We start from the raw sequence: 18,736 nt of genomic DNA, 5'->3' as shown, positions 1-18,736 counted from the left end.
GCCTCTTCCTGACTTCCTGCTGCTCTGTAACCACTGATCACAATATTAGGAAATAGATTTACCCATTTCTGGGAGTATATTTTCTCCTTTTGCCTATTTCCAGTAAGTGTAAAGCATCCTCTTGAAGTCTGCCTGACCTGTATTAGAAAATGCAACTAAAAACAATCTTTTTATTCCTTACTTCATTCAAATCTTGTATTTCACTATCTTTTGACCTTTCATACTGATTTCTCTTCTTTCTCCTTATGTTCCTGATAATTCAGGCTGTAAGTTAGAAACCTTAGTCCTAATAAGTCACCAGGTAAAATACATACATGCTTGTGTTATTTTTATTTTAAAAAATACTGAAAAGATAAGCTATAGTTCTTAAGTATCTTTCCTGGAGGTTATATCCCTGAAATCTCTCCCTACCAACAACTTTCGTCTCTTATCTGGTCTTGGATCTTTTGGAAAATTGCTTCATTATGAGCCCTGGCTGCAATCTGGCACTGAACCAAAGGGAACAAGTGCTAGAAAAAGACACTGCGGAATCCTGATGGATCTAAATGACTTAAACTGATAATTTACCTATAAAAATTTCCAAAGGTAAGTTTTTATTGTGAATTGGCCCAATAACAAAATTATATGCAAAGAAGTTTGTAAGTATTTAGATGTAATTTAGAAAGACACCATTGGTATTACTTTTATTCAGAACTAGGTTTCAATAGAAACTTCAATTAAGTTTTTAGTTTAATTCGGACATAAAAATATTCATTTACTTTTGCTGAAGAAAGGAAAGGGTTGATTGATCAAAGTGTTTTATTGAATTAAATTTTGGGGGAAGTATTCTGGAGTTTTGCTTATATTTCTAGATTCATAACTTACTGCCAGATGTGTATTAAACGTGTAGATTAAAAAAATTCATTAGTTTAGTAAAGTTGATTATCAATAATGTGCCTTTCATATGTTTAATATCAATAAAACAGGAATAGCAATCCTAAACTGGTGAGTTGGAAAGAAAGAGGAACACTACTGGGAAAATGGGTGCTAAATCCCAAGTGTAACTTTTACAAATCCTGTCTGGGGAAATGGGCAAAAGACCTATTTAAGAACCATGCTGACTTCTTAGCAGCAGTGTACAAGTTCACGGGGAAGGACTTTTTTTCCCCAGAGCAGCTTCTCCTTCTTTACCAGCCGCCATCGCAGTGGAAAGCGTTTTTGTACATCCACACATATCATGTTGATGCACTCAACAACCAAGGCCCTACCCTGACAGCATCTGAGATGCCTCAGTACCAAGTGCAAGAAACATTTCAACTCAAAAATGAAAACCCCTCTTGCGTCCTTTGTGTTTTCTCAATAAAAGAATGTCATGTATTTTAATACCATAACTTAAAAAAATACATATTTAAAATTTATTATCACCATGGGATATTAAATATAGTTATGTATTTAGGCAATTTATGCACTTCTTAAGTCTGGCGACCAAAGTTTAAAACAGAAAAACACAGGAAAGGCGAAGCAAATAATGTGAGAAATGAGTAATGGGATATAGAAACCTCTGAGTAGCTAAAGAGAGTCTACCTCACCTGTCAGCCAGCAGTAAACAAGGAGGAAGACTAATGGACTTGCTAGAGAGTAGCCTCATTGGCATGGGGTAGCGGCCAAAGACTCTGGAGAACTGTGTAACAGTTCAGAATTTTCCACTCTCAGTGTTCTGCTCTCTGAAAGGTAGGGATCATCTTATGCTCTGAACCAAACTGTATCTCCCAGACACAGTATGGTTGGAGAAGGGTTACTGCCATCCACCCTAGTTGCTTGCATTGTGCTGTACCCTGTTATAGGCACAGTCAAATGAGATGGCGAATGCAGGCACTGTAGAGAATAAAAAACTACGCAGTCATCACTTCCAGGTAGAGATGGTTTATGTGCTCTGTGCAGCATATGCCATCGCCCCCACGAGTTATAATAAATCCCTAATATAAATCTTCACAAGAGTTGCTATGTTACAGTAAGTGAGCTCTAGGGCCAGACAAACCTGGATCAATTCCTGGCTCTGCCTCTATACTTTGGTCAAGTTCCTATAAATTCTCTCAAATATGAACTAGGAATACTCTACTTACCTTAAAAAGGGCTGTTACAGAGATTCCATGAGATTGTGTTTATAAAACACCTAGAACAGATCGTGGCGTATGACAGATGACCAAAATATTGTGGCTATTATTATTCCTGCCAGGTACCTAACATTTCTTATATTTTAAGCATTTTTTCTGAGGACAGGCATACTAGCAGCAGTGAGATGGTCTACTTATTGTTAAATCTGTCTATATATAGAAATGGGTAAGAAACACAGTAATATCTTGAGGAGCCTGCTTGATTTAAGGGAGTACCTTTCTTAATTGTCATTTTTAAGGCATGGGACTGTCCCCCGCCCATGTTTTCCAAGTAATTCTTATGAAGAAGCTGCCTGCAGAGTGCCCGGAATTGGAGGCTTCTCGGTTCTCAGTGAGGTAGCAGACCTAGAGATTTGCATCTATGGAACAGCAAGGATTCCCTGAAAATCAAGGCGGCAAAACATGGGTTTTGTAATCATTTAGATTTGAAATTTTGACTTCCACTTTTATGAATTTATGATCTTAGCTTTCTCGTCTGTAAAGCAGGGTGAACAATACCTACCTCTCAGCATTTCTGTTAACATTCAATGAGTTATAGCAAATCCCCAGCAGTACAGTTGCTAAAACATTAGTTTCCATTCTTTTACTTCCTTTTTGTAGGAAACCAGAAATAAAGTAGTCAGAGAAAATGACCTCGTCCTAACTTGATAGCATTTGCAAAGACCCTATTTTCAAATTAGGTCACATTCACAGGTACTGGGGTTAGGACTTTAACATATTTGGAGGGTGAACCACAATTTAGTTTATAACAGAGACTAATAAACAGAATATATAAAGGGCTCTTGCAACTAAACAATAAAAAGACAAACTCCAATAAAAATTGGCAAGGATTTGAAAGACATTTTCCAAAGAAGATATATAAATGGTCAATAAACACATGAAAAGATGCTTAATATCATGTCATTCAGGAAATGCAAATCAAAACTACATTGTACCTCACACCCAATAGAATGGCTATAAGAAAGAATATATCAAATGTTGGTGAAGATGTGGAGAAATTGAAACTCTCATACACTGCTAATAAATGGTACAGCTCCTTATGGAAAATAGCCTGGCAGTTCTTCAAGAGGTTAAACACAGAGTTAACATATGACCCAAACATTCCATTCCTAGGTACATACCCAAGAGAAATGAAAACATTTTCACACAAAAGTTTGTATGAATGCTCATAGCAGCATTATTCATAACAGCCACAAAATGGAAACTACCAAATGTCTACCAACTGATGAGTAGAAAGACAAAATGTATATATTCACATAACAGAATATTATTCTGCCACAGAAAGGGATAAAGTACTGATTCATGCTATAGTATGTTTTATTTTGAAAACACTATGCTAACTGAAAGAAGCCAGATGCAAAATGCACATATTGTATGATTCCATTTATATGAAATGTACAGGATAGGCAAATTCACTGAGACACAAAGTAGATTAGTGTTGCCAAGGGGCTGAGGGTATGGGGGTATGAGAAATGGCTACTAATAAGTATAACAAGTATGGGGTTTCTTTTTAGGGTGATGAAAATATTCTAGAATTAGACAAATATTCTAGAATTGTACAACCTTGTGCAATTTTTATACTAAAAATCACTGAACTGTATATTTTATCTATTTAAAGGTATTTTTATTGATTTCAGAGAGGAAGGGAGAGGGAAAGAGAGAAACATCAATGATGAGAATCATTGATTGGCTGCCTCCTTCATGCCCCACATTGGGGATCGAGCCCACAACCTGGGCATGAGGCCTGAACGGGAATCGAACTGTGACCTCCTGGTTCACAGGTTGATTCCCAAACACTGAGCCACATTGGCTGGGCTGAACTGTATATCTTAAAAGGGTGAATTTTACAGTGTGCAAATTATATTTCTATTTTAAAAAATAAATTTAATTAAATATGTAAGAGATCTATGTGCTGGAAATGGTAAAACATTGCTGGTATAAATTAAAGAAGATCCAAATAAATGGAAAGACAGGCCATGTTTACTCATTAGAGAATTCAATATTGTTAAAATGTAAATTTTCCTTAAATTGATAAAAAATTAAATGAAATCCCAATAAAAATTCTAGCAGGCATTTTTGTCAAAGTTGACAAGCAGATTCTAAAATGTATATGGAAATGCAAAAGACCTAGAATAGCGAAGACAACTTTGAAAAAGAAAACAAAGTAGGAGATGTTTTCTTTCTGATTCCAAGACTTAAAATAAGAGCATAGTATTATCCTAAAAACAAACATATAGATAAATAGAACAGAATAAACTCCAGAAATAGACTTCCATAATTGATTTTTAATGAAGGTACCAAAGTAATTAAATAAGGAACTGTCTTTTTAAAAATAAATATATTTTTATTGATTTCAGAGAGGAAGGGGGAGGGAGAAAGAGATAAAAACATCAATGATGAGAGAGAATCATTGATCAGCTGCCTCCTGCACACCCCCTACTGGGGATCGAGCCTGCAACCCAGGCATGTGCTCTTGACCAGAATTGAACCCAGGACCCTTCAGTCCCCAGGCTGATGCTCTATCCACTAAGCAAAACCGGCCAGGGCCTAACTGTCTTTTTAATGAATGATTCTGGAATAACCAGGTACGTATTTGGAAATAAGTGAACCCCAACCCTTACCTCACACTATATACAAGAATACAAGAATTATGATCTGATGGAACATAAACCTAAATGTAGAAGCTATAACTATAAAATCTTTAGAAGATAGGAAAAATATTTTGTGCCTGTGTTGTAGACAAAGATTTCTTAGTTAGGCTTTTTGTGTACTATCATAAAATTATTTTAAAAAACACACTGATGAATTGGTCTCCATCAAATTTTCAAAACAACTACTCTTTATAAAACACTGTTAAGAAAATGAAAAGACAAGTCATAGACTAAGAGAAAATATTTGAAATACATATATCTAATGAAGGACTGGTATCCAAAATATATAAGGAATTCCTACAACTCAAAATAAAGAATACATATAACTCAATGAAAAATAAACTAAATAGCCCAGCCAGAGTGGTTCAGTTGGTTGAGCATCATCCCATGCACCGAACGGTTGCTAGTTTGATTCCTGGTCAGGGCACATACCTGGGTTTTGGGTTTGATTGCCAGTTGGGGAACACAGGGAAAGCAAGTGATGTTTCTCTCTCACATTGATGTTTTTCTCTCTCTTTCTCTCTCTTCCTTCCTCTCTCTAAGTATGTGTGAGGATTGAAAAAAAAAAAAAAAGAGCAAAACATTTGAAGAGATGCCTCACAAATGAATGTACACAAATGGCCAAATGGGCACATCAAAATATACTCATTGTCATCAGACACTCTCAAAAGTCAAATTCAAAGAACAAGATACCACCATTTGTCTGCTAGAATTTAAAAGACTGACAATAACAATATTGGCGGAGACAAGGAGCAACTAAAAGTTCCATACCATTGTTGGTAGTGACGTAAAACAGTACAACTAATTTGAAAACAAGTCTGGCAATTTCTTACAAAATTAAACACATAATTACTCTATACTCAGCTAATTTCACAGCTAGGTATTTATCCAAGAGGTGGAAAAAAACTGGTATGTGAATACTAATAGCAGCTTTATTCACAGCAATCGAAACCTGGTAACAACCTAATTGTCTCTCAACCAATGAGTAAATAAACAATTTGTGGTATATCCATATATAGGAATATCACTCAGCATTATAAAAAATGAACTACTGATACAGGCAACAATATGGATAAATCTCAAAAGCATTATGTGTGAAAGAAACCAATATAAAAGAGTATATACTAGATGATTCTACGTATCTGAAATTCTAGAAAGGTGAAGTTGGGGAGATTGACAGCAAAGGGGGAGGGAACGTTTTAGTCTGATGAATGCTTTCTTCCTTGATTGCAGTGGTTGTGATTATAAAGATATATGCTTTCGTCAAAGCTCATTGAATTCAACTCTTAAAATATGTATGTTTATATTACAGTAAATATTTCAATAAAGTTAAAGAAGAAATACAGATAACTTTTAAATATGAAAAATGCTCAATCTCACTATAAATAGATAAATTAAAATTATACTGAGACACTCATCGATCATTTGGTAATAATATAAAAGTTTGACACTGTATCAGCTGGTGACTTTTTTAGGACACTGGCTTTCTCATACATTGCTGATGGGAGAGGAAAATGGTATAATTCCCACTGAATAGTATCTGGCAATATCTACTAAAATTACAAACGCACTATCCCAAACCCCACAATCCCATTTCTATGACTCTATGCTACAGAAACACTTGCATATATATGCAAAGTACAAGAAATTACCCACGTGTCCGTCAAAGGGAGACTGGCTGAATAAATTATAGTACACCCACACAATAGAATGCTAGTCTGCTCTACCGAGTGAGGAAGATCTCTTTGTGTGATATGAAAGACTCTCCAGGATCATTTTAGTAAAAAAAAAAAAGAAAGAAAGAAAGAGACAAAGAAAGGAGAAAATCTGAATAAACATTCCAATTGCTTATATGTAAATAAATAAATACTACTAGAAGGGTAAATACAAATGGTCACTAATTAATCAACTTGCTTTAAATTAGAGCAACAGTGGGGTCTTTGGGGAAGAATTTTGGTAAAAGTTCTTTAAGTCCTACCTGGAAATACCTTCTTTTCTCCTTCTTTCCTTCCCTCCCTTTCTACAAATGAATTATTTACTTGCAAGGGGGTTTTGGAAGGCAGGAAGGATACTAGTTTTTTGGCTGAAATCAAGAGGTCCTGTGGCTACAGTTTCCTCAATACCTAGAAAGTCGGGAATATGGGGCCCAGGGAGTTACAATAAAAACAAGCTCAGTGAACGAGATCCCTCAGTAACAACTCAACTTAAGTATTTAAGAGGAAGGGCTGCCACAAAAAAGCAGTCTATAGATCCTTGACCTGAATGTTTGAAATAGTCCTATCTAAAACACATCAGCTCTTGCTTCAATTTGATCATTGACCACTATGCCCACCACTTCAGAGGCTGATCATGCTGGAAAGACGAGACACTGTATGCATTGGAGCCTAATGGATTACTAGTTCTCTACGATATTTTATTACACTTAGTGTGGTTCCAATTAGCCACTCTCCCACCACTGGTTGATTCTACAAACCAATTGCATTTTGATGATTAAAGATTCCCCCTATGCTTGCATCTTTGTAAAATCCTTTTTTTCTTTAAAGAAACAACCCATTATATTCTTCATAGTGGTTGTTCCCCATGGAAAAGAAGTGAACAGAAACACAGAGTCTGTACCTCAATTTCTTCCTAAAATCTAATTGGCTGAGCAATAGAAAAAGATAAGCAATAAGAAGAGAGTAGCAGCCTGGCTGATGTGGCTCAGTGGTTAAGTGTCAACCCATGAATCAGGAGGTCACAGTTCAATTCCCAGTCATGGCACATGCCTGGGTTGTGGGCTCGATCCCCAGTGGGGGGAGGGGAGTATAAAGGAGGCAGCCTATCAGTGATTCTCATCATTGATATTTCTGTCTCTCCCTCTCCCTTCTTCTCTCTGAAAAATCAATACGAACATATTTTTAAAAAATGTGTATGCTCCTCTTCTGCACAGCAAAAGAAACCATCAACAAAACAACAAGAAAACCCACTGCGTGGGAAAACATATTTGCCAATGTCATATCTGATAAGGGCCTAATCTCCAAAATTTATAGGGAACTCATACAACTTAACAAAAGGAAGATAAACAATCCAATCAAAAAATGGGCAAAGGATCTAAATAGACACCTTTCAAAAGAGGACATTCAGAAAGCCAAGAGACATATGAAAACATGCTCAAAGTCACTAATCATCCGAGAGATGCAAATCAAAACAACAATGAGGTACCATCTCACACCTGTCAGACTGGCTATCATCAACAAATCAACAAACGACAAGTGCTGGAGAGGATGTGGAGAAAAAGGAACACTCGTGCACTGCTGGTGGGAATGCAGACTGGTGTAGCCACTATGGAAAACAGTATGGAGTTTCCTCAAAAAACTAAAAATGGAACTCCCATTTGACCCTGTGATCCCTCTTCTAGGAATATATCCCAAGAAACCAGAAATACCAATCAGAAAGGATATATGCACCCCTATGTTCATAGCAGCACAATTCACCATAGCTAAGATCTGGAAACAGCCTAAGTGCCCATCAGTAGATGAATGGATTAGAAAACTGTGGTACATCTACACGATGGAATACTATGTTGCTGTAAAAAAGAAGGAACTCTTACCATTTGCAACGGCATGGATGGAACTGGAGAGCATTATGCTAAGTGAAATAAGCCAGTCAATGAAGGAAAAATACCACATGACCTCACTCATTCATGAATAATAAAGACCATTATAAACTTATGAACAATAATAGATACAGAGGCAGAGCTGCCTCAAACAGATTGTCAAACTGCAGCAGGAAGGCCGGAAAGGGTTGGGGGGCAAGAGGGAGTGGGGTAAGAGATCAACCGAAGGACTTGTATGCATGCATATAAGCATAACCAATGGACATAAGACACTGGGGGATAGGGGAGGCCAGGGGACTGTCAAGGGCGGGGGGGGGGAAAAGGACACATATGTAATACCCTTTGTAATACTTTAAGCAATAAAACTTAAAAAAAATTATGTAACAGAATGTAAAAAACAAAAAACAAACAAAAAATAAACAAAATAAATAAGAAAAATAAATAAATAAATAAATAAATAAATAAATAATAAAAATTGTGTATGCTCCAAAAAGCCTAATAAATAAATAAATAAAAAGAAGAGAGGCAGAAACTGGTTTGGCTCAGTGGCTAGAGCGTCGGCCTGCGGACTGAAGGGTCCTAGGTTCAATTCCGGTCAAGGGCATGTACCGCGATTGCGGGCACATCCCCAGTAGGAGATGTGCAGAAGGCAGCTGATCGATGTTTCTCTCTCATAGATGTTTCTAACTCTCTCTCTCTCTCCCTTCCTCTCTGTAAAAAATCAATAAAATATATTTAAAAAAAAAAGAGAGAGTAGCAAATGAACAGCACCAATTATTCTGTATACTCTATAAAAATGTGACTCCTTAAAAATTAGAAATTGGAAAGAAGAGAACTTTAAAATACCTGTACTTTCTGTTCAGTACCCACAGTTTTCCAAGGGGAGTGGTTTCCAAGTTGCTTATTCTCTTGAGATTCACGAATCTCTCCTTTAAGCCTTTCAACCTTAAACACAAAAGTATTTTAAATACAAAAGTTGGAAGGGTGGGGAAGTTGCTTTGTTTTTAAAATATACAAATAACATATGAATACATTCTTCATGTAAAAATTCATACAACACATAAGTATATAGAATAATAAGTGAGATTTTCCATCACATAACCTTACCCCAATAATATTTCCCCTTTCCAGAAGTAACACCGTTTACAATATACCCTTCCAGAAATTGATCTCCCATGTATATATGTATACATATATATCAAATATATAATGTATATATTTGTATAAGATATATACCAGTATTAGATATATAAATTTACAGACAACTTGAACAGTTTTATTCATTTTTTCTTATTTCAGTTTTACATTATGATAAAGTATACATAATACAAAATTTACCATGTTAACCATTTTAAGTGTACAGTTCAGTAGCATTAAGTACATTCACATTATTGTGCAATCATCACCACCATCCATCTCCAGACGCTAGAGATATGATTGTAAAATGAATATAAAATTGGAGGGATATATAATATATCCAGAACTTGGAAGTATATATTAAAAATCAATAAATTGCTAAGGAGAAATGGTTGAAAAATGTAATACAATGAAGGGTGCAGTATTAATAATCTCAAACATATCCAGTATAATAGAATAATAATTTCTATTTGATAAATGTGTTAAGTATAAACTATTATCCAAATCCCTATGAAAAAGAAGAGATCCTAAATTGACACAATAGTAATAAGAATACTGTTTGGCAGAGGTAGTTAAGATGTATAAAAATGCAAACACTGATAGAATGCATCCAAGTCAAAAATAAGGCTTTTTCCAGGGATGCTAGACCCGCCAGTACCAGTCCACAATAATGCCCAATAGGTGATGTGTATCTATGTTGCTCTACTGCTGATTGTTATTCTATTCACATAAATAAATTCTAAGAACAAACTAAACAGTTTACCACTTCTCCAAGCACTTTTTTTTCTGAGTCAAGTGATCGAACCCGAGTTCGTAAAGCCAGAATCTCCTCATTCAGTCTCTGATTGTGTTCCTTTGCTTTCTTTAGGTCAACTGAATCTAAAACAGAGAGAAGAATGCACTCTACTCAACTGGAGCGAAGTTTTAATGTGAGGGTATGAACTCTAAAAGCTGAGGAAGTGCTATTTCCTAACCTTCTTGTCATGTCTCTGCCTGTGATCCTCTGCACAAGAGCTGCTAGACTCTAATGTCCAGCTCTAGAATATTCCACCAACCTAATGAGACAGAACAGAATGCTTTTTATTTCTCACCCCAAGACTAATGAATTGGACTTCTGAGTACAGGATTTCCACCATTAGAGGTTTTTCTAGGACCTGGAATTTTAAAACAGTTGAGCCTACCTTGTAAAGGTTAAAGGGCAGAAAATGATCTTCCTGGCTTCCTTGTAGTCCTGTCTCTCTTACACACCTAACAGACTTCTAGATACTTCTACTCGTTAACAGCAAGTGCCCCATGGATGACTGAAGTAGTGAGCTAGGGACAGTGAATGAACAGATTTTCCATGTTAAAGCAAGTAAATTCATCGAAGCTATTTTTTTCTGCCTGTAGCTCCATTGCCATTAAAGTGGTAGTCTATTCTCAGCTTAGCACCTCATCTTAAGACCTGCTCTTTCTGGCACTCATCAAAGTTTCATGAAGACAAACTTGCTGACTGTAATTTTCCTGAATTTGTAGCTGTTTATTTTTAGCCATTTTTCACTTGTTTCTCTTATTTTTCTTTTGCTGCTTTAAAGTCGTTGTTTTCCTTTTTCATTGCATGTTTTGTATTTAATTTGCATTAATTTTTTCTTTCTTCATTTTTTCTCCCTTGCTATATTCCTTTTTCCTCTTTAGCATATAAATTTTCAAAATTTGAAAAATACTGAAAACATACCAAAAAGAAAACAAATCATTCACAATCCCTTTATATATAATATATATTCACAATCTGTAGATAGATAGATGATAGATAGATAGATAGATAGATAGATAGATAGATAGATAGGGTATGGAAACAAGATTTGTTCTACCTTTGGCCTATGCAATTTTTGTTGTTGTTAATCCTCACCTGAGGATATTTTTTCCATTGGTTTTTAGAGAAAGTGGAAAGAGGGGAGTGGGAGGAAGAGAGAGAGAGAGACAGACAGATAGACAGAGGTGAGAGAGGTACATTGATTAGTTGCTCCTGGAGGAAATCCAACCCTCTACCCTTTGGTGAACATGCTAACACTTTGACCACTAAGAAACACTGGCCAGGGACCAATAAACACATTTTAAATTATTTTTCTAGTTGCTTGCATTACAACACTCAAATTTCATTATATTATTTATAGCTGGTAGCATTTTTACATAGGCAAGTGAAGGTCAGATTAACTAATTCACCACTATGCCAAGTGTGTTGGCTTCTCCGTGAACAAGTATGTGTGAGGTGCTATTAAGTGCATTAGAAGGTGTCTTGATCCCAGTTGTCCCAGTAAAATATGTATTATTTGTGTTTGCCACAGGTTTTGGAGTCAAGACATATCTGGGTTCAAAAACCAGCTAAAATAATTAATGTATCTATTGGCTAATTCACTTAACCTCACCATGACTCAGCTTCTTTATCTATGAAATTGTAATAATAATTCTCACTACTTGAAACTGTTGTGAGGATTAGAGGTAATGCAGATAAAGTGCCTGGCAGAGTACCTGTGACTACTAAGCAACAAATAATAGTAATAGCAATAGTAGTTAAAATAGTAATAATAGCAATAGTAGTGCTATTATTATTAATATTATCTTAAAACATTGTTATATTATTATGTAACGTATTATTAAATATTATATCTGCTAAAATGACTCACCATTTTCTTTCAACTTTGTCAGATTTTCTTTCAGCTCATCAATTTCTAGTTGAGCCTTTTCAAGTGCAGTATCTAAAAGAGAAAAAAAACCCCAAAAAACAAAATACAGGATGGGGCAAAAGTAGGTTCACAGCTTTTCATATGGAAAATAATACAATATTCACAGAATCATCATCATCATCATTATTATTATTATTATTATTATTATTATTATTTTTAAAATATATTTTATTGATTTTTTACAGAGAGGAAGGGAGAGAGACAGAGAGTCAGAAACATCGATGAGAGAGAAACACCGATCAGCTGCCTCCTGCACATCTCCTACTGGGGATGTGCCCACAACCCAGGTACATGCCCTTGACCGGAATCGAACCTGGGACCTTTCAGTCCGCAGGCCGACGCTCTATCCACTGAGCCAAACTGGTTTCGGCCATTATTATTTTATATATGTTCTGCCCAAGTAGAATGTACTTATAACCTGTTGAGGCAATAATTCTACTCTTGGGTATATCACAGTTAAAATGTATAGGTAAGTACAAGAATATCCAGAGCAGCACTGTTCATAATAGACCACAACTGGAAACAACAGAAGTATTCAACAGCATACAGGATAAATAAAATAAATTATTTTAACTTTAATAAACATTGAGTATGTTTATTCAATGAAATACTCTACAAACAGCACGAGTGAACAAACTGCTATAGGCAACAACATGGCTGAATCTCACAAACATAAGACTGAACAAGAGAAACAACTAAAGAATGTGTGGGGCCTTAGTCAAAACTCAGAAATAGTGTTGCAAGTCACGATAGTAGTTACTTTGGGGAGGAGCGAGGGTGTAGACATAGGGAGAAGAAATCTAGGCCCCTCTGGGGTGCTGAGGATATCTTGCTGGGTGGTCTGCACTTAAGAGTTGTGCACGTCTGCCTTGGCTGGTTTGGCCCAGTGGATAGAGTGTTGGCCTGCAGACTGAAGGGTCCCAGGTTCGATTCCAGTTGGGGGCACATGCCTGGGTTGCGGGCTTGATCCCCAGTAGGGGGCGTTTAGGAGGCAACTGATCAATGATTCTCTCTCCTCATTGATGTTTCTATCTCTCCCTCTCCCTTCCTCTCTAAAATCAATAAAAAATATTAAAAAAATTCCAAACTCTCTTCTAGACATAAAAAAAAGTGTACACTTCTTGGTAGGGGTGTTATGCTTATGCTTTAATAACAATTTTTGGACACTGAAGAAAATGAGGCTTTTTATCAGATGTTTACGTGTTTTTCTGAAAAAATTATTTTCTGAAGGCGCTCATGTTCTACCCTGAGAAAAGACCATTACACTTAAAACACAGTCAGAAATGTTCTTCTGTAACCACAGCTTACCTAGTTTACTCTGTTCTTTCTCATTCCCTTGCAGTTCATCAGTGAGCCTTCGGATCTCTTCATGGACCATCCTTAACCTCTTTGCTATTTGTTCCACATTTCTCTCTATGCAGTTTTGTGATGTTTTATCTTTTTCTATGTCTTCATTATGGGACTGAAATAAAAGTATTGTTAGTAATAAAACAAAAAGTAAATGTACTCTTATGACACTGTACTATTTCCCAGGTGTTCAAAAACCAAGAAATAAAAGTAGCAAACAGAATATTTCATGTATGTGCATCATTTTATTAGGTTGAACTATAAACAATTGGTGATATTTGGTTATTTTTTGACCTATAAACATGCAATTTCATATGGCTCAATCTAACATTTCTAAAAAATTTTGGTTATATGATTATTTTAAAGATAGCTATGTAGGCCTGGCCAGGTGACTCAGTTGGTTGGAGCATTGTCCCATACACCAAAAGGTTGTAGATTCAATTCCCGGTCAGGGCAATATCCAGGTTGCGGGTTGGATCCCCAGTCGGGGTGTATAGGAGAGGCAACAGATGCCTGTTTCTCTCTCAAATTGATGTCTCTTTCCCCCTTTCTTTCTCTCTAAAATCCATGAAAACATGTCCTTGGGTGAGGATTAATACACACACACACTTGATATTTAATCATTAAAATGAGTATCATCTGGAAAGAAAGAAACCGTTCTTCTCACTTATATGAACATTAAATACAGTTTGTAAAATGTTTTCACAGGAAGCATTTCACTGAATTTCAAGGTATGAACACACTGAACAAAGCTCAAATCATGTTTACAGCTCATTTTCTGCAATTATTTTCAAAGCATTATAAAAGCTAAGGAACAAATTCAATCTCAATTATATTTTGCCTTTTTTTTTTAATATATTTTATTGATTTTTTACAGAGAGGAAGGGAGAGAGATAGAGAGTCAGAAACATGGATGAGAGAAACATCAATCAGCTGCCTCCTGCACACCTCCCACTGGGGATATGCCCGCAACCCAGGCACATGCCCCCGACCGGAACCGAACCCGGGACCCTTCAGTCCGCAGGCCGACGCTCTATCCACTGAGCCAAACCGGTTTCGGCTATATTTTGCTTTTAATCCCCCAAATATGCATTAATTTAAAATAAATATAATCACTATATGAATTTTTCTAAAAGACAAGAAAAAATTATCAGCTATAACATATTGGTATACTTCATTGAAGTGTTTTTTCTTCATATTCATTTAAAAAAACTTTATTTTTGAGAGTATGACAGATGTCCCCTTGAGACTGAAACCCAGATAAATGCCCTTTGACCAGAATCAAACCCAGGACCCTTCAGTCCATGGGCTGATGCTCTATCCATTGAGCCAAGCTGGCTAGGGCGTGACTTTTTCATTGACATTTCCCACATTGTTGAACAGATTTTGTAATGATAATTTTAAAAAGCCTGTGTAATGTCCCAGAGTGGGCATAACATAATTCATCATTGAAACATTTTGGTAATTTCCAATTTTTGCTATTGAAAATGATACTATGACATACCCTTTTATCCATATATATTTTTCTTTATCTTGGGTTAAATTCCCAGTATGTACTTTATTCACTGGATTTAGCTTTTTAAATTAATTTCAGAGAGGAAGGGAGAGGGAGAGAGAAATAGAAACATCAATGATGAGAGAGAATCATTCATTGGCTGCCTCCTGCATGCCCCTCCACTTGGGATGGAGCCCACAACCTGGACATGTGCCCTGATCAGAAATGGAACCCTGACCTCCTGGTCAATAGATCGATGCTCAAGCACTGAGCCACGCCGATCAGGCTGGATTTAGCTCTTAATAACATTTCCCCAGATCAAAAAATTTAATTCCATGAGAAGAACTTATTATATTTAAAATGATGTGCTTTACATTTTAAAGGACTCCTCAAAAGAGGAGCTCCATTCATATTTGGAAAGAAGTATGCATTGTCTCTAATGTGATTTTTCAAAGGATATAGTACACATTGATTACATTTTGATATATTCAAAACAAATCAACTATGTGTTAAATGGGTAATTGATTTTCCTTCTTCCTAAATTTTTGTGATATGTTTAAGATACTTTAATGCACAATCTGATCATTTTTGCAGCATCATTACATACATTTAAATATATTCAAACAAAATACTTCCAAGGTAGAGTTAACTTGCCATTGGGTGGTACTGCCCCTTATTCGGTTATCTAGTTAATTTTGGAATACCTGGGCAAATTCTTTCAGTAGGTTACTGCTCATACATCTTTGTGACTCTGGCTTTGAGTCCCCACGTTCCAATTTACTCAGGATTTTACTTCTGTCCACCAGTAAGTATGCAATCTGTTCACTGGGGCTGCTCAGAGCTATTTCAGAGTCTTCTTGATACAACATTTCTCCAACCTCCTTTCTTTGTGCTTCTATTAGGAAGAAATAACAGAAACAAAATGTTAAAAGAAATGCAGGTAAATAACTACTCTATAAGATGCTAAATGAGTTCTTAATTAGATAACACATTAATTTAAAAAGTAAGCAACACTGATACTATTATGCTTCTCTCCATCTCTCCGGGGTGTTTGCAAACTTTCAAAATTATAACAAAAAAGTAGTGAGAAAAGTTCTCAAAAGCAGTAAGTATTCTTACTAGTATAACTTCAAAATTTTTTCTTGAGTAACTTTAAAATTTGTTTATTGAGTGCTTATGATGTGACAGGTGTTGTACTAATGTTTGAGATAAATTTATCTCATTTAATACTTACTACACCCAATGATGTAGGAACCATGATCATTGTTTTATGAGAGGAGAACTCAGGCACCAAAAAAACTAAATAACTTTTCCAAGATGACTCAACGAATCTTGTCAAAATTCTTGGTAACTTCAATATTCAGGTAGATGATCAGTCTAGTGTCCTGCCTTTTCAGTCCTTTCACCAGTTTTTTAAAAAAATATATTTTTATTGATTTCAGAGTGGAAAGGAGAGGGAGAGGGAGATAGAAACATCACTGATGAGAGAGAATCATTGATCAGCTGCCTCCTGCATGCCCACACTGGGGATTGAGTCCACAACCCGGTTATGTGCCCTGACCTAGAATTGAACCATCACCTCCTGATTTATAGATCAACGGCTCAACCACTGAGCGACACAGGCTAGGCTCACCGCTAACTTCTAAAGATCTAGAACTCTATCCTATCTCAGCTATCTACTCCGTAGTAACTCCCTAGACCAGGGGTCCTCAAACTACGGCCCGCGGGCCACATGCAAATACAAATATTGTATTTGTTCCCATTTTGTTTTTTATTTCAAAATAAGATATGTGCAGTGTGCATAGGAATTTGTTCACAGTTTTTTTTTAAACTATAGTCCGGCCCTCCAACGGTCTGAGGGACAGTGAACTGGCCCCCCGTTTAAAAAGTTTGAGGACCCCTGCAGACCTTGTGTTTAGCAATAACTATAGCCTCTCCCTAGTCTTAAATGCAAGCATCCTATCCTCTAATTATTCCTTCTAGTAGCATGATTTCAACAAGTTTTCAACCACACTGGGAACTATAATCCATTGACTTTAAATGCTTTTCAATGTTCCTTGCCCTGCTCCTGTTCTCATTCAGTTTCTTTCCCAGCTCAGGTTCTTATTATCCATCATTATAATCACTTCCTTGAAAACATTCACCACTCTCTTACCCCGTTTGCTTCCATTAGACTTGATTGGTAAAACTCCAAACTGGTTAAATACAACTTTCCACCTCTTTTGCACCTTCCTGCAGAAGCAGAATGTGGCTGGGCAAAACTGTACAGCCAGTGCTCATTGATTTTACTTTGAATTCATATCTATTGACCTCAAGTGAGCTCATACTGCTGACTAGCAATCCTGCATTTCCCTAGTCTCTCTCTCTCTCTCTCTCTCTCTCTCTCTCTCTCTCTTCTCTAGCAACCTAGGCCATTATTTCATTCCTTTCTCTCCCCAAGTCTCCTCCCCCATCCCAAATGCCCTGCCTCTTATTTCACTGAGAAAAGAGAGGCACTCCGAAGAGAACACCCACAAGCCCCTCTGACCAAACCTGCCAACTCCCACACCCGCCCCCCTTGTGAGGTGGAGGGCCTGTCCTGGCTCCTGAGGCCAGTCCTTTCCCTTGCACAGTGGATCCCACTCCCTCTTATCTCAGAAATACTAATCTTGTAATTGACTCATCAAGCTTTCTTTCCATCTAAGCATTATAATAATCTCAGAGACATGCTATAGCTCCCATTACAAACAACAATCAGTATAATTGGAAAGAAAAGCACCTTTCTTCAACCTCATGGCCCCCTCCAGCTTCTATACTATTTCTTCATCCTCCTTTACAGCACAACTTCAAGAAAAAAAATCATTCACACCTGTGTTCCCTCCTTCTCTCCTACCACTCTGATCAGGCTTTCATATCCACCACTCCACACAAACAGCTCTCATCAAAGTCACTGATGGCCTCTATGTGACCAACTCCAATGGTCCATTATGTGCCCTCATTCCACCTAGCCCTGCAGTCGGCAGACTGCGGCTCGCGAGCCACATGTGGCTCTTTGGCCCCTTGAGTGTGGCTCTTCCTAAGCCTTAGGAGTACCCTAATTAAGTTAATAACAATGTACCTACCTAGATAGTTTAAGTTTAAAAAATTTGGCTCTCCAAAGAAATTTCAGTCGTTGTACTGTTGATAGTTGGCTCTGTTGACGAATGAGTCTGACGACCACTGATATCAGTGGCATTTGACCCAGTTGTTCACATCCTTTTCTGTTTTTATTTTTATTTTTAAAAAATCTTTATTGTTGAGAGTATTAGCTAGATCTTCCTTTTCTTCCCCATTAACCGCTTCCAGCCCACCATCCCTCACCACCCCACTGTCTGTGTCCACGGGTTATGCATATATGCATAGAAGTTCATTGGTTGATCTCTTCCCACTCACCCTCCCCTGCCTTCCCTCTGAGGTTCAACAGTCTGTTCATCCTTCTATGTTTCTGGGTCTATTTTTGATCATCAGTTTATTTGGTTCATTAGATGCCACATAATAGATCGTGTGATACTTATCTTTCTCTGACTGGCTTATTTCACTCAGCATAATACTCTCCAGGTCCATTCACATTCTTTTCTTTTTAAAAAAATATTTTTATTGATTTCAGAGAGGAAGGG

The 18,736-nt window shown here is 36.8% G+C and overlaps 1 protein-coding gene across 1 annotated transcript in view; it reads right to left on the bottom strand.

Annotated features, from left to right (window-relative positions):
* CCDC30 (coiled-coil domain containing 30) overlaps positions 1–18,736 on the bottom strand; it is an 80,368-nt gene that overhangs the window by 47,717 nt on the left and 13,915 nt on the right. The window contains 5 exon segments of the mRNA XM_059689799.1: positions 9,246–9,344; positions 10,300–10,415; positions 12,200–12,271; positions 13,568–13,721; positions 15,806–15,996. Coding sequence (XP_059545782.1) covers positions 9,246–9,344; positions 10,300–10,415; positions 12,200–12,271; positions 13,568–13,721; positions 15,806–15,996 — 632 coding nt within the window.

Source organism: Myotis daubentonii, chromosome 3 (assembly GCF_963259705.1).
Source record: "Myotis daubentonii chromosome 3, mMyoDau2.1, whole genome shotgun sequence".
In the NCBI taxonomy this organism is placed as follows: Eukaryota; Metazoa; Chordata; class Mammalia; order Chiroptera; family Vespertilionidae; genus Myotis; species Myotis daubentonii.
The sequence above is the reverse complement of the archived record's forward strand: the minus strand, read 5'-3'. Positions and strand labels throughout refer to the sequence as shown.